General features: G+C 38.7%; 2 protein-coding genes across 7 annotated transcripts in view; one reads left to right on the forward strand and one right to left on the reverse strand.

The window, feature by feature from the left end:
* LOC132916696 (disco-interacting protein 2) overlaps positions 1–9656 on the reverse strand; it is a 40819-nt gene extending 31163 nt beyond the window's left edge. For all 5 annotated transcript variants that reach the window (XM_060976922.1, XM_060976921.1, XM_060976924.1 and 2 more), the window contains exon 1: positions 9439–9656. In XM_060976922.1, the coding sequence (XP_060832905.1) occupies positions 9439–9568 (130 nt within the window). In that variant the 5' untranslated portion in view covers positions 9569–9656. The remainder of the gene's footprint in view (positions 1–9438) is intronic.
* Positions 7634–16295, forward strand: LOC132916698 (ATP-dependent DNA helicase Q4). 2 transcript variants are annotated; one of them, XM_060976926.1, is made up of 9 exons: positions 7634–8022; positions 10986–13274; positions 13344–13455; positions 13524–14326; positions 14410–14697; positions 14774–15109; positions 15183–15342; positions 15460–15779; positions 15887–16295. In XM_060976926.1, exons 2-9 carry the CDS (start codon positions 11007–11009, stop codon positions 16115–16117), a joined length of 4518 nt encoding a protein of 1505 aa, XP_060832909.1. In that variant the 5' UTR covers positions 7634–8022; positions 10986–11006; the 3' UTR covers positions 16118–16295. The 2 variants fall into 2 exon arrangements, with proteins under 2 accessions (XP_060832909.1, XP_060832908.1); XM_060976925.1 differs by lacking the exon at positions 7634–8022 and adding an exon at positions 10074–10578.
* The last annotated feature ends 13 nt before the right edge of the window (positions 16296–16308 follow it).

The following is a 16308-nucleotide window of genomic DNA, read 5'->3' on the forward strand; positions in this document are numbered from 1 at the left end:
GATGCAGACTCGCAAGCGGTAACGTAGATTTTTACCACAGCCCGTGTACACCTTTCCACGCCGTAGAGAGGAGACCCGTAGCTCGAACGCGAACACGTCGCGATCGAACGCGTTCGATTCGTCACGGATACGTTTCGTATTTGGCCTCCCTGAAACTTGCCGCGATTGTCAGCTCTTGCGAAACGCTTCGCTATTATTAATAGCATCGAAGGGCGATTCCACGAACGCTTTTACCGTCAACGTCAGTTACCTACGCTCCATACCACCCTTTCCTCGGGTTATCCGATCTTCGCCGCCTTCATTTCCATCGAATCTTCCACGTCGATCGCTTCTCGTATTATAGCTTACAACTATGCAATCCACGAATACGTTATCGAGAGCAACTTTCATTTCTTTCTTTCTTTTTTCTGATAGCCGCGCTGTTTAAAAGATACGTTGTCAGCTGAAGAAAATCAGGGATCAAGGATACCGCGGCGCTTTCGAGCATGGCGTCGATAGACGTATCGTAATCCGACGTACATGTACAACATTGGATACACAGCCTATTGTAAGCCTCAATTCTAGCGCGTAGCAGGTGAGAAGGTACCGCGGAGTCGAGGTTTAACGCTAGACGCGATCATTACGCGTTCTTACTACGAAGATCGTAGAGGGGCAAGTAACCAGCGTATTTCAAGTTTCTATACATACACATGCATATATCGTCTAACGTCGTAATTCTGTTCTTTAAGAGACTACTTTAATCTTGGCAGAAAATAATCGACGACAAACGAAATATAAAATTATGTCTGTCGTTCCTCCAAATTGAAAATTCACCTTCGATCTCCACGATTAATTAGTTTACAATTTTATAAATGTGCCAGCCGTCGTTCAGGGATCATGGTCTCAGATGGGTTGATAATATTAAAACTGTACTATATAAGATGAAATTCCTTTTGTAAGAAAGTAATAAATCAATAAATGGAAAAATATTCTCTTATTGCGTATTTTTTAAAGACCAGTCATTTTTTCTTTTTTTCCCCATGTTTTTACTAGAAACAGCTTCGTCTTAACTATCGTCTGTTTGTTCTAGCGTTAAAAAAGTAATATTTATTTCTGTTGCAAGTGCCGGAGGAACTCTTGTTCCTCGATTGTAATGGAAACGTGGTCCCTGCAGAGAACGCAAGCAAAGACCATGGCAGAGAACAGGCAATATCGATGTTCGTTTTACGACGAAAAAAGGTTTAAATTGACGGGTTGATTGCTCGGTACTCTCCGACCTCCCACTCTCTAGCGCTAGCAGCGGCCCTTAACTACCAAAGAACCAAGAGCATCGCCGTGCGTTCGTACTTTCCACGAATACAACTCGAAACACCCACGCTCGATCGTCCTGTGCAAGTAGCACGATCCCGACAAAATCAACGCTTCGTATAGAAAGCATGCAAGTCTTTAAATAAAACTTCGTCGCGTTTCGGCTAGCCGAAACGTTTAATCGCTGTCGCGAAAGGCGCGCCGAGAAAAAAGCAATTGAATTTATGGAATTTACGAAAGGCTGGGAAACGAGGCGGCGAGTCGTGAATTTCGTGAAACGCAAACAACAGCTTCGAAGGAGCTAAAATGCGTCGTGTACGACGACGGACGAGGAAATATTAAGCGAATTACGAGAGAATCGCGTTCTCGAACAAAGTCAATAAAGATAAATCTTTATATCGCCGATGACATAGGCCGACTAAGCGCCGAATCGACGATACAGAATTATGCGATGATTTTCATCGAGCCAGCTATCATACGCTTATCGCCGAGATAACGGGACCCTTTAATATTGCTGTTGGAAACCAATTTTTTGCAATATTGCTCTGTCGTTTTTCACGCTTACGGGTTATCCGATCGAAATTAATTCACGCTTTGTACCACTGCGTCTATTTCGATACGTAGAAAACAAAGAGATTTTCAATAAATGGAGATCAAATTTCCCCTATCTCGAAATCCCTAGTAGAGGAGCAGAGACTTAAAAAAAACAACTAGAGCGGTGTGCGTTCGACGTAAGATGCGCGAGAAACAATAAAGGCGAGTGAAGTAGAAGAGTAGAAAAATAATCGAGCAAATTCGATACGAGATTCGGATCGATAACCGATAAAGATAATTCGAAGGCTCGGCTTAGCCGATCGATAAAGACGACACGTTGGACACGTAGCTTTCTACGATGCATCGGTATCGTCGGAAGGTGCGGAGGAGGGATATAATAGCCGATAAGCGTGTGATCTTTGGTCGTGGAGTATATGCAACGCAGCTCGGTGCAACGTGCAACTCAAGGCGACTTCAGGACGTTTACCCACGAAACCAGCGACCTTGATCTTACAAACGGTCCACGAACGAGCTGCGACAGCAGCTGCACCGACACCGATGGATGCATTCCACTAGAGTGCAGCCGCACCTGCGCCACCTAACCAGAGCTGCTGTTCTTCACTCTTATCTTCTAGCAGACAATTCCTTCTTCTTCCCGAGAGTTCCTCTTGTTTACCAATTTCGCTGACCTCTCTGTCTTTTTTCTGGTCCGCGCTCAATACCCGGCAATCTCGTTTTATGGCTTGATTAGCCTCGGGATTAAGTTATCGACATTCGTAGTCAATACGATTCTTCCTCGCGTCTTTCTACCTGTATTTTTCCTCTACAAATTACACTTTCCTTACGGAGGCAACAACGTTCTTGCTGTCCAATTATCTGTCGTACTTTTATCAGTATTCTGTTGTAATCGCGTTTCTCATATTGCTTTACAATTTTCTCGTGCTACCGTTTTAGATACGAACATATCTCGAATTCGCAGACTGGAAATAGTTAGCGCATTATTCACATGTGTTTTATCAGCGCCGCTATTACACAGCTGACCGATAACAAGGTCCCACGCGAAATTAATTAGTCGATTAAAAGCGGCAATGTCGTAAGATTTGTTTTGATTATGTAATAAGTGAATTCCAAGCTGTACATAAACAAAGATAGCGTGTATCTGTGAGCTTCACGAGCAATAAAGAAAGCACAGTTCCTGTTCTTCCTACAAGCGTAACGTAATCTCGATAACCTTGGTGGCTTGAAAACAATATCCGCAGTAATCCTGTATACCGGTCGTATCTCGTTTGACCCTCGATTGATTTATCGAATATTCGCTGGCGAAGCGCTGCTCCAACGATGGAAGACGCGCGTTCGAGATCCTCGTTATCGTGACACGTTCGTTGGGCCACGAAATACACGAAGACGGGAAAGGGCATTGATGAATCGGCCGTAGCGAACATTGCCGGTGAACGTTGACCGGAAGTGCGCTGACCTCGGAACTACGAATAGAGGTCGAGGAAATCGCGGCAGAGTGCGAAGTCAGGTTGAACGGGAACGTAAATCCTCGTAACGACGTCGTAATCGAGAACTGACGTCAATAGAAAAATCAGAGGGGTGGCTTGATTTGCGCGTACCCTTGTCATTCGCTTGAATTCCTGCCGATAGTGTGTCGACTAGTTGTAATCGAGAACCAGTCCGCACGCTCGCAGCGAATCTGACGCGAAATTGGCCTCGACTTCGACCGATACTTCGTTTCTCCGTGTCTGCGCCAGGTATCGATCCTATACGGTGTTCGGTTACGCTACGACTACGCGGTCGATCGACATCGGAAAAACACCATCGTCTACGAGCAATTAATTCACCGATATCGACGTTATCTGGCCGATCGAGACGATAATCAAAGTTAATTCGAACCGTATAAGATGGGCCGACCGGCTTCCGCGAGATAGGAAATTCCTTTTCGAGCAGGTTGCTCGGCCTCGAGAGGGCGGTGATGCCTTTAAAACGGCTTTTCTCTAGCTAGAAACTGGTTCAAGATTTTAGGCTCACGTTCGCTTTCTTAAGTGGAATTACGGTTTCCCAAGAATCTACGGCCGCGGTGGCCCTTCGCGCCGCCAGTTCGATGCCCCCTGGTTCAAGGTCATTCAAGGTCAAACGTCGGACAAATCAAACGATATCTAAAAATAATATTACGCTCGGTAAATCGATGAAAGAGCGGAGAAAATTTTTATTGTTCCGTGTATACCGTGTTTTGGGTTAAGATCAGACGAATATCGCGAAAAATCTAAATATTATCGTAAATTGAGAGTTTTCGAAAGCATTGGCCCGCGCGTTTACGTTTCGTGTAAAAATTACTAACAAGCGACACGGAGAGAATGCGAGGAGAAGCGGCGATTTAACTTTCAGCCGAAACAACTTGGAGTAGGATTATTAGGTTACTGAACTCGCGTCGTAAAGAACTCTTAAGTAGTTTCATAATCGAGTCATAAATCTAGAAGCTGGTGGTTCTGTACGTGGAGCAACTTTCCGCCATAGTCTTCTAAAAATACAGTTCAAGTTCGAAGCGAGATTAAAAATATAGACGCGAAGCAGGTCGATCAGGTTTGTCGATGAAACAACCACGAAAGTGAGCGTTCGAACGATAAAAAATCAATCGGCCAGCTTAACCAAAGAGGTTCCTCCTTTCCTACGGCAGTCCTTCGCTGCCAATTACACGGAACGTTAATCAGTCGTCGGGGATTCGCATTTCAAGCAATCGGTAAAAACAGTTAAACGCAATTAACCTGGCACGAGCCAACGAATTATTCATAAGGCGCGTGAACGTAACGAGGACTTAATTGCTCGTTACTCGAAAAAACTACCGGATAACCTTCCCAGATAAAAGAAAACTTTTCATTTGCGTTCGCCCGTTTTGGTCAGTTTCCGGATTCATCGGCAATCACGGTTTTATCCACAGAAGGAAGCATTAGCTGGCGGGGCATTGGGCAACCACAGGTGCAACGATCCACGAGACCATTGAAATCACACAGATAAAGGTCCACCTTACCTTTAACCACGATAATAACATGGTTATTATGAAATTGTAGGTTAAGATCGCTTTCTATTCTTTTTATCTGCGTCGAATTAGCTAACGGGTCATTTCCAACACTACGATCTTTTCACAGATCCGTAACTGATGCGATTGGGTCCTATTCGTATTCTACAGGCTATCTGTCGTTCGAAAGGTTTCCGAATGTATCGACCAAGTATACGTATCGTCGATAATCGAAGAATCAACCGTTTTACGCTACGAGGTTATTCGTGCAATTGGCGTGTCACGAAATCACGCGTTTCGCAGTAAATGGGCGCGTAACTTCACTTCGTTTACGAGAAACTTTCAAGCAAGCCTATTCCGCAGTGGATTATCGAAGCCTGTAAATAATCGATGGATCGGCAAACGAGAATAACGGGTCCGTTTGCTCTAGAATTCGACGTTTGGACAACGCATTTCTGGTTATTTGCCTACGGATCTTTGGTAAATAAATCCCTATTTCCTAGTGATAAAATTTCTATCTACTATTTATGGAACGATCGTCGGTAGAACCAGACAGAGTGTTTCGTTTAACCACAATGCGATATCCTCGTCGTTACTGACGACATAACCGAATAAATAGAAAGGAACGATGCTTTAGTGAAACATTATATCCCTCGAAACGGTCATCGTTCAAAAGATTCTTTTTAAGAGACGATGCTCTATCGATAAGGCAGGCATTCAGCCAGGTGAACTTAAAGGGGACACCCCGTACGATCCCGTGACGCTTTAATATCATTAAAGACTCGCGATGGCAGAAGAATACACGTGCTGACTTCTCTCGAATCATCGAAATTCTCTTACGAATAACCGCTGGGAAACAATTACTACAATTAAAGTCTAATTTAAGGGGTTAGTTTAATCGAATCAGGTATTTGCGAATCGAGTGATTTTCCAAAGTTTCCGCTATATTGTTTAAGTGAAACGTTATACGTCGTTCATTACATCTACGTAAAGAGGATACAAAGTTCCGCTAGTTGGCACAGCTGGAGAAAATCATTCGGCAATTTTGCATCATCTACGTCTGGTAGAGAAATACGTGTTGATCGCGAAACTGATTGAAATATTCCGCTGACGAACGAAGCGGTGAACGAAGAAAACAATTAGCGGGAATTAGAAAGAGCGTAAGCGCGATTCGTGCATCGTTCGACCGCTAGATAACAGGTGCCGGGTACGTGCCGACTAGAGCCGGCTTTAATGACTCATGCAGAAATCCTATCGTGGAATAAATGAGCCAACAACGCCTCGTTACATCATATCCATTATATTAACGCTGTCGATTACAGGCTCGATTAATTTCCCCTGAATGAATCGAGCCGTGATCAACAAACGGGCCGATCGAGATAGATCGCGCTAAAGGAACAGACGCGTAGGAAAAGAAAGAAGCAAGACGGAGGAACGTTAAAGCTTTAGGAAAATCAGAAAATCAGGCGCTCGCGGTTTTATTGTCAAAGAAGTTTCCATTGCGATTACGTCAATCGAGCAATTATCGGGTGAAATAACGGCGCTCTTGGTCAAAGCGAAACAACGTTCTCTAATAACGTATCTGCTATGCTACGTATGCTACGAGTATCTACACGCTGTAACAAAAAAAAGAAAACTATGAGTGGAACGTGTTTTACTGTGCTTCAAGTGGCCCCACCGTTAATTTGCATGGAATCTGACGCGTGGAAACGATCGAACATCGTGATATTATCTCTAGTACGTAGCGACAATTTTTTTTTTTTTTTTTTTTTTCATGTTAGACGCTTTCTTGCGCCGGTGTATACGTGGCCGTTAATCATAGCAGCAAGAAGTCACGCTTAACTCGAGTCTACCGACCGAGGCTGAATCGCTACCGTAAACGTTGAAATCCAACGACGCGCAGCGCATGATTCTGGAAACGGAATACCTTCTATTTAAACGATACTAATCTACCGAATACGCGAAATGAGAACACGCCTGCAAGCTCAGGCGATAAACGGAACCGTGTGAATAAGCTACGAGCCGTAATTCGTTGCACGCGACTACCACCAACTTCACCGAAACCTCTCTTACGATTACATTGCTCGCCAATTTCTAATTTACGTTACGTTGCTATATATCGCGAAAGCATTTTTCCGAAACGATACCCAAATAAATTCGATCGATACGTGGCCGACGATTGATTCAACTTTTATATCATATCAGTCTTAAATAGACTATGGATTATCGATGACTAAACTTCCGAAATGACCAACGCTCACGTGTCCGCGTTTTGAATCGCATACCGAGCATACAAATGATACTGTCAGGACTAATAGTGTCGAGGATTTCTCTCAAGACGGTCGTATAGTCGTGTTCAATTGAAATACGCACGAACGGGTAATCTGCGCAATTACCTCACATGCAAATAAAGCTTCGCGAAGATGGACGGTGACCCGTCCAGTTGACGTCACGTTGCTACACGAGGACACCGTGTTATAAATGATTTTATACGTCCCTAGTCGTACGTTCCGAATATCGTCGGAATAAGATAGACAGGATTCCGCCACTCAGACCGTTTCCCATCGAAAAAGTATCGACCTATGATTCTCTATATTTAATTTGCCTTTGTCGAATATAAATCATAATCCATGCCCGTATCTCGATGTCGTAAGGAAAAGTGCTCGATTGTCGTAGCTACCAGCCAATTCCTCCGCCGAATTTATCCTACGTTCTGCCATACACTGGTTCTCGTAGTTAATCAATTCCTTAACACGGCGGCTTTGTTCGTAACGGCCGCGGCGACTCGACACGACATCGGGCCGCGTTTTGTTAAACCCCAACACGGTACGTTGCAGCGAATTACGCTAAAAAACTGACGCGAAATCATGCGCGTATTTGCACCCTGTATTTTTCGTGAAATGGCTAAGTTCACGGCGCGAGAAAGTGAACGACCATGAGGCTAAGATCCCTTTAAATCGTAAATAGGTGACCAGCTCGTTTGGCAAAGGGGATGCAAAGAAGACCAGTCACAACGAACACCGCGAAATCTTTCTAATTGCGAACGCAAACAAACCGATGGCCGTAGTTGATCAAAGGGAAGCGCAAAACGGTCGAAACTTCACACCTGTAACGTCGAATCGCGCTGACACTGCCACGAGACATCCGTGCAAACCGTGATCAACTGCTTCCCGACGAATAGCCATGTAAGTAGGTATACACACACACATATATATACACTCGTAACAACTTATAAAAGATATATTAAGGAGTCGTTAGTTCGTTTCGAAACATTCCGCTAGCCTGGCCTCGATCTCTAACTACCGTGTCATATTATTTATTCCTACGAAATTTCAGTCAATGCCTGATTAAATTGAATGTTAACCTCTGTCGTACGAATAGAAAATCACGGATAGCGAGAGGAATCAATCGAATACGATTTGTCATCCGTTGGATTCAGATAAATGTAGACTTCATGGACCCGTTAATTTCTATACATCCGCGTGATGGATAACATGCTATCTTTGTCTGAAACGGTACGCTTTATTCCACGATTTCGAACGAATAAAAATGTCATGGAAAACGTCAAAATTCGGCTAAGAATTTTGCGAAACAAATGTTTGATTTTATACGAATGACCGTATCGTAAAAAGAGAAGCAAGAGATGGCTCATTAAGCGACGAATACAATGACAAATAAAATGTCAAGTATTCGGGGATAACACGAGAAACCGGTCGATAGCTTGTTATGAAAGACGAAACTTTAGATACAAATAAGCTCACGGGATTGCGTTTGCTTGCCAGATGAAATAGCAGAAAAAAGACCGGACGTTGCATCCTCGCAGCTTTCTTTGTAATATCACCGTTCAACGTCGTACGAGGCATCCGCTTTTATCAAGGTTGGAAACGTTTAATCGAACAAGTGGATGGACCTCGAGACATTTTTAAGATATCTAGGAATCCGGATTTTGATACGTGCGCCATGCAAAATGTCAATGACGTGTTCCCCGAATTTCTTCGAAAATGAGGATAACCTTTTAGAACGCCGATGAATTCCTCCAGGATTATTCATTTACGTTCTAATAGCTTCTTTTTGCGAAAAAGAATATTCGCGATGTGGAATCCTGTTCCGATGAAATCCACACTAAACTAGGCACGCTTCGAACGGTGTACAAACAGATTTCAGGAGATTCGTTTCGGAGTTTAGGAGAATAGAAGATTGGATTGTGAGCCAAAAAGTGAAAATAAATAAAAAAAAGGGGTAATGTCGGTCATCGATTGTCCAAAACGAAAACGAAAAGTAAAGGACGTTACATAGAATGAGGCGCGGTCGATAGAGATTCGAGTGTCCATCACGATTGAAGTAGAAGACTCGCTTCGAGGAATTCCAATCGTCTTTCGATTATTAATGTTTGACAGGATTGGAGAAAAAGCGTAGTTCGAGCGGAAGATGATATTTCGAAAGGTAATGTATGTAGTTACGGGGGAGTAAAATGGCAACAGCAAGGCTATTATCGATTTTATCAACGGGGACTAGGGGATTCTTTCTCTCGTATGCACAGGGTGAGTCAGAGAAAGGGTTTGCGTAGCGGCGGCGCATCGAGAAAAGCTACGTCTACTCACCTTCGGATAACTCGAGATCCAGCTCAGCAAGTTTCTCCCGTACGTCCTCTGGGAGCTTGCCGATGTCGATGTTGAACTCGGCCATCACTAAGCCATCCGCGCCGAGATCACCAATTCTCCAGCCGTACATTCCACGACCACCGCTCGGCCATCTTGCCTTACACTGATATTACAAACTCCCGTCAGCTGGCGACACCGTTCGATTAGACACCTATCGGGAAAACAGTCGATCCGCAATTAGCGATTACCTGCGGTCCATGATAACGCGCTCATCCACCACTTATCACAAAAACACTTGATCGAGTATCGTTTTTTTCAATAAACTTTTATAATTGGATTGTAATATTACGAACATTTTATTCGTGATATTTTGCTTTCCTACATGTCAATCTGATTAGATCGTAAAGTATTGCACTCTGTTTGTGTCTTGAAAATAGAGATATTTATTAATTTTCCGAAAGAATATTAATTATTTTTTTTTTCATCGTCAAGTAGAAGTTGACAGAATAAGTCAGAGATAAGTAGATTGACAGCGGGGCGGCAAGGGAAATACTCCCGTCTTTCACTCCCCGCCAAACAATATTATATATATATATATATATATATATATATATATATATATATTATCTTCTTTGTAGATGCGAAACTTTCGACCAATATGCGTGCTTATTTTTATGCGTGTATTGGTTTTACCAGAAATGACCAATCAGATCCACGTTCCATCGTCGAGTAGTTCGTCTGATTTAAATACCTACCAGTACCGTAGTCTTTTTGTCAGTCACGAATCACGAATTACCGTTATTCTCGACCAGTTGTTCGATTAAGTATCGCAACATATTTACGTTTGTGAAATGAACATTTTAATAAAAATGAATTAAAATGTAAACAAGTTACACCAATTACATTTGCCATGTGCTCATTTTGTGAACAATTATCTTGTTTTCGCAATACAATTTCATATTACAGAAATCGTTTAAGCTAACCTATAGTTTTATAAATAATTATAATTTTTTCAATGTTTATGAAAAAATGGAGATACTATCAGACCCAGTGTTTAAAACACAATATCAAAAATATAAAAATCGTGTCAAATTATGGGAAAGTCATTTTACCGCGAAACATGGACGTAAGCCGAATAAGGTATTACACTTCATTTTTATAAATTGTGACATAAAATTAATTCAATTACAATTATTTTCCCGTTACCAAGCTTCAATGATAATTTCTCTATTTTATTTTGTCATTGAAATAGTCACTTTTAGTCAAAGTTTTTCAGGAATAAAGATCCTACTTTCATATATAATATCTATTCTTTTATACGATTTTACAATTTTATATGGTTTTATATGAGTTATATGATTTTTTTCACAATTAGATTTGAGCGTTTGTCTTTATCATTTCTGTTTGATGTTTCTCTGGGTACATTTATGGACATACATCATGTAGATATTTAGTTATTATTATAACAAATGTCATAAATATTGTGAATTATAATAGAATAAAATTTTATATGTTACTATGATATAAATATATTTTTATTATTATAGGATGATATTAAAGAGGCTGACATGAAAATCAAAGAATCTTATAAAATGTATTGGAAGTTAAAAACACGTGCTTTAGAAGAAACTCTTATAGATATTTCATTTTCTGATGAGGCAGAAGATAATGTTTCTAAGACTATAACGTGTACATCATCTGAAAAAATTAAAGATGATAATAAAGCTCTAAGGAATAATGAGAAACAAGTTTTAGAGATTATAAGTGGACAAGATAAAAAAGATGTAGAAAACATAGATGAAAATAATAGAAGAAATACAGATTTAAAAAATATAGAAAATAAAGGCAAAATAGATGATGAAGATATAGTAAATCCAATAATAGTAAATCCAGAAGAATGTCAAAGTCAGCATACAGTTAATAGTTTGGTAGCAGAAGAAAATAAATATAAAAATGTAAAAGGTGTATGGGGTGATCATTTAAGTAAAAGTAATGAGCAAATACCCAAAAAGAAACAAACATTACCTATAGCCAGAGCATCTTCTTTTCAACTGTCACAAAATAAATTTACAAGTTCAAACTTTATAAAAAGAAATCCTAGAAAATCCTTGTCTGCAACAAAAGTAAAAAATAAATCTGAAAAATATAATGACCTTAGTACAAATACATTGGAAAAAAACACAAACATAGAACTAAATAGTAAAGATAGTTTTGATATTAATGAAGAAACAAAATCTATATTTGGTAAGTCTATGAAAGTAACTTACATGGAGTCTAAGCCTGCTACTCAATCAATTGGTACAATACAACAATTAATCGAAGGACATACTGTTAGTAGAAATTTAAATCCTGGATGGTTAGACAGGTGTGCCAAACAAAGTAACTTGGTTTACCCAGCAGTTGATTTACAAAGACTTTCTGGAACAAGTGATTCTGGAACTGAATCATTGGACGCAAGTATTTATTTATCTAAAGAAACACTTGTGTCTGAATCACAAGAAACTTTTCAGATATCGGACGAAGAAGATTTTGTTTGTAACAGTGATTCAGAAGAACATAGAAACAAACGTATTAGAAATTTCAAAAAAAGATTCAGCGATCAAGAAAATCATCCTATTAAAAAGATGTGCCATGAAAATTATACAAATGGCCTAATACCAAGTAAGACAACTTTCTGTGAAGAAAAATGTAACAACTTAAATATAACTAATATAGATTTAGTTAGAAACAATAGCATAAATGATAATGTAAATATTCAGACAAATTTGTCTAATAATATTGATAAATGTAAAGACAAAATAACAGATGTACTACAGACTGTAGATACAAACACACATAATGAAGAGAATGTAGAAAAATTATCTAAAGAAAAATCAGCAAATTCTAAAATTCGAAAACAAGTTAAATGTGTTTCATCTGATGACTCAGATCCTGATTTCAATGAAAGTGATGAAAAGGAGAAAAGAAGCAAGAAGAAAGTATCAAAAACAAAGAGAACAAGTACAACAAGAAAGAGTAAAGTTACCAAAGGATCAACATCAACAAATAAGATAAAACATGCACCTACAACAAGAAAGTCTTATAGAAAGAAGAAGAATATACAAGATGAAGAAGATGTCTTAGAAATCTCTAATGTAGATCTTGAAAGTACAGAAGATAAGAAACCTGAAATATATGGAATAGAAACCTTAGAAGCTGTTCCGCGTTTTGCAATGTGCAAAAGTAACCAAGGAGATCTTATTGAACAATTTGCTAAATCTATTTCTTCAAAAGCTGATGATTTAAGTTCTTCTCTTGAACCTAAGGGGACAGCGATGAAACTAAAGGGACAATTAACAAGTAAAGAAAAATTGGAAAAGAAAGTAGCAGATGGAAAATTAAATGAAAACTTTGTTAGGATAAATTTAAAGAAAAAAATATTTGTGCGTGGTAAAAAGAATTTTAATTTTTCAAAATATAGAAAGAATCAATGGAAAGAGAAAAAGAAGGAACTTGCATCTAGCGAGGGTAATTTAGCAGTAGCTGATTTTGTAGAAAAGAAAGGTGCATCCAGTTGTTTTAAATGCGGAAATATTGGTCATTCTTCAAGGTATTGTCCAAATACAAAAAGCGATGATTTGATTCCGTTAAACGAGATAGATGAAAGTTCGGAATTTCCAACTTTAGAAGAAGCTCAGAAAATGGCCAGTCAAAATGCAATTATAGCACATGCTAATAGAATTGACCGTTTACCGGAGAAACCATCGTACTCTCTTGAAACAGAGTCTGAATTGACAGGAAATGAAACGAAGGATAAGACTGACGATGATGATTTATGGGAACCTATTGAAGATGAAGTATGTTTCTATATACTTAATCTTTATATAACTTCGTGATAATTATTTTATGTTGTATAAAATTTGTAGAATATTTTATGTGGCTACAAAATTCCCGAAGATTTGGTACAGAAGTTATTACCACCAGAAATTGGTACAGTACAGCCACTATATAAACTTAAAGAAGATCGGTCGTGCATAGGTAATTAATTTAAGATCTAATTCAATTCATTAATTAATTTTTATACTTATTACATATTATAATTACAGAAACACCATCTGAAGTTTTCAACACCTTGCAAAAATTTGGTCATGAAACATTTAGACCTGGACAAGAAAAAGCTGTAATGAGAATACTTTCTGGTCAATCGACATTGGTAACTTTATCTACTGGTTCTGGAAAGTCTTTATGTTATCAGTTACCTGCATATCTTTATTCTAAATACTCCAATTGTATCACTTTAGTGATATCACCATTGGTGTCCTTAATGGATGACCAAGTAACAGGTGTACCTTTGTTTTTATCTGCAGCTTGTCTGCATACTAATCAAACGCAAAAAGTAAAAGATAATGTTATGGAAATGGTAAAACAAGGAAAAGTGAATATTTTATTAATTTCTCCAGAAGCTGTAGTAGCTGGAGAAAAATCAACTGGATTTGGTGCTTTGTTAAGGCAGCTTCCACCAATTGCTTTTGCATGTATAGATGAAGCTCATTGTATTTCACAATGGTCTCATAATTTTCGTCCATCTTATCTTATGGTTTGCCGAGTTCTTAAAGAAAAATTAGGTGTCAAAACAGTGTTAGCTCTTACTGCTACTGCAACAAAAGCTACTGCAGAAAGCATAGTAAGCCATTTAGATATAGAAGAAGGAATGGCGGGTGTTATCTCTGATATTCCAATACCTAGAAATCTGCTGTTTACAATTTCTAAAGATGAAAATAGAGATCAGGCTTTAATCAAATTATTATTAAGTGAAAGATTTAAAAACTGTAGCTCAATTATTATTTATTGTACTCGTCGAGATGAATGTGTAAGAATTGCGAGTCTTCTAAGAATTGCTTTCTCACAGGTATTTTGATTGTTATTTTAATGATTTAGTACCGTTAGCAGTATCGTTAGTAATGTATTATGATGCATTCTGCTTTTTAATAGGATGGAAATAATTTCGAAAAACGAAACACCAAACTATCTTTTATCGCGGAAGCATACCATGCTGGTTTATCGGCTCATCGTCGAAAAATTGTTCAAAAAGCATTTATGGGTGGACAAGTCAAGATCGTTGTTGCTACTGTAGCTTTTGGTATGGGTCTTAATAAGGCAGATATTCGCGCTGTTATACATTACAACATGCCTGGCACCTTCGAAGGATATATCCAAGAAGTCGGGAGGGCTGGTCGAGATGGACTTCCAGCCCATTGTCATTTATTTTTAAATCCAATGGTACTAAAATTTATTCTATAATCAAATTTACTATGTGACTGATTTGTAATCATGCAAACATTTTTCCCCGTTATAGGAAGATAAGGATAAAGTAGAATTGCGACGGCATATTTATGCAAATGGAATAGACAGGCATACAATCAGACGATTACTTCAAAAAGTTTTTGTTCCGTGTTCATGTGCAAAATTACGTGAAAACAAAGGAGATCGTAGGTGTCCTGGTCATGAAGTTGCTATTCCGATTGACGATACAGTTGCGGCTTTAGATATTTCAGAGGAAAAGATTTCAACGCTTTTGTGTTATCTCGAATTGCATCCTAAAAGATTTATTACTGTTCTTTCATCTGTATATATCAGGGCTAGAGTTTCAAGTTATAACGGTCCTCAAGCGCTAAAGCAAGCTGCTCAAACGGTAAGTATATGTAACACACATTTCCACAGAAATCTACCATACTTATCTTATAAGATTTTCATGAATTTTGCAGTCACCACCACTTGCAATGGCAATAGCATTAGATTTACAAAACGGTATTTCTCATGAAAAGGATAACGTTATTGAGTTTCCGGTTGTGGATGTTGCATCTGCTATTGGTTGGGATAGTGGTGTAGTAAAAGGTCACCTTAAAAATTTAGAATGGAAAGCAGGTTTGTTTTAATCAATAAATTTTAATCCATGTATAAAAATAACATTAAACGTTAATGCACTGTAATATTGTAATACTCTCTGTACTTCTTTGATTAATATTTTTATCTTTTCCTTAGTCAATGGAGTTCCGAAGCGATCAGCTATTTCAGTAAGATATGATAAACTTGGTTTAAGGGTAAAAGCCCCAGGAGATTTGACAGAAGTGGAACTAGATGAAGCACTAGATGCTTTAGTTAGCCGCGCTCAATCTCAAGAAACTTCATCTTTACAACAACTTGAGACAATTAGTGTTATGCTACACAAGTTTAGTGTACCATCTGTAGAAGAGTGCCTTATATTAAACGATGAAATGATTAACAAGTCTGATCAATTAAAAGACGTTATTCGCAATTACTTCGAGGGAAAAGTTCTATTAGATATCGATTTATCACAACAAGTATAAATCTTTTCATGATGTTTGACACCTATATTTTTAAATTAAGTTACATATCTTATAACAGATCTTATGATAATTCAATACATGCATAATTTGTATTTTTTCAGAATGTAATGGAAAATGAAGCGCAAGTAGCCTGCGATATACGAAATTTGATTGTAAGTTACCGTGACAACAATTTCACTGGACGTGCAGTCGCACGCATCTTTCATGGGATACAAAGTCCAAATTACCCTGCTTATATATGGAATAAATGCCGTTTCTGGAGGGCGCATATTTCATTTGATTTCAATGCTTTATGTCAAATTGCGACAAGAGAAATTTTAGCTTTACGTTAGGATGATTGTTTCCAGTGATTCAAAGAAATTTTTAATGACTTTTTGAACGTTACCGTGCTATAACTGCTATTCTTATAACGTTAAAAATTACAAAACTCTTTTATTATTATCTCTATAGTCCCTGAATGTACGAGGTCTGAGTTATGTATTTATAAGTTCTCCTGTCTTACATTGAGAATTTTATTTTAAAG

Source organism: Bombus pascuorum, chromosome 2 (assembly GCF_905332965.1).
Source record: "Bombus pascuorum chromosome 2, iyBomPasc1.1, whole genome shotgun sequence".
Lineage (NCBI taxonomy): Eukaryota > Metazoa > Arthropoda > Insecta > Hymenoptera > Apidae > Bombus > Bombus pascuorum.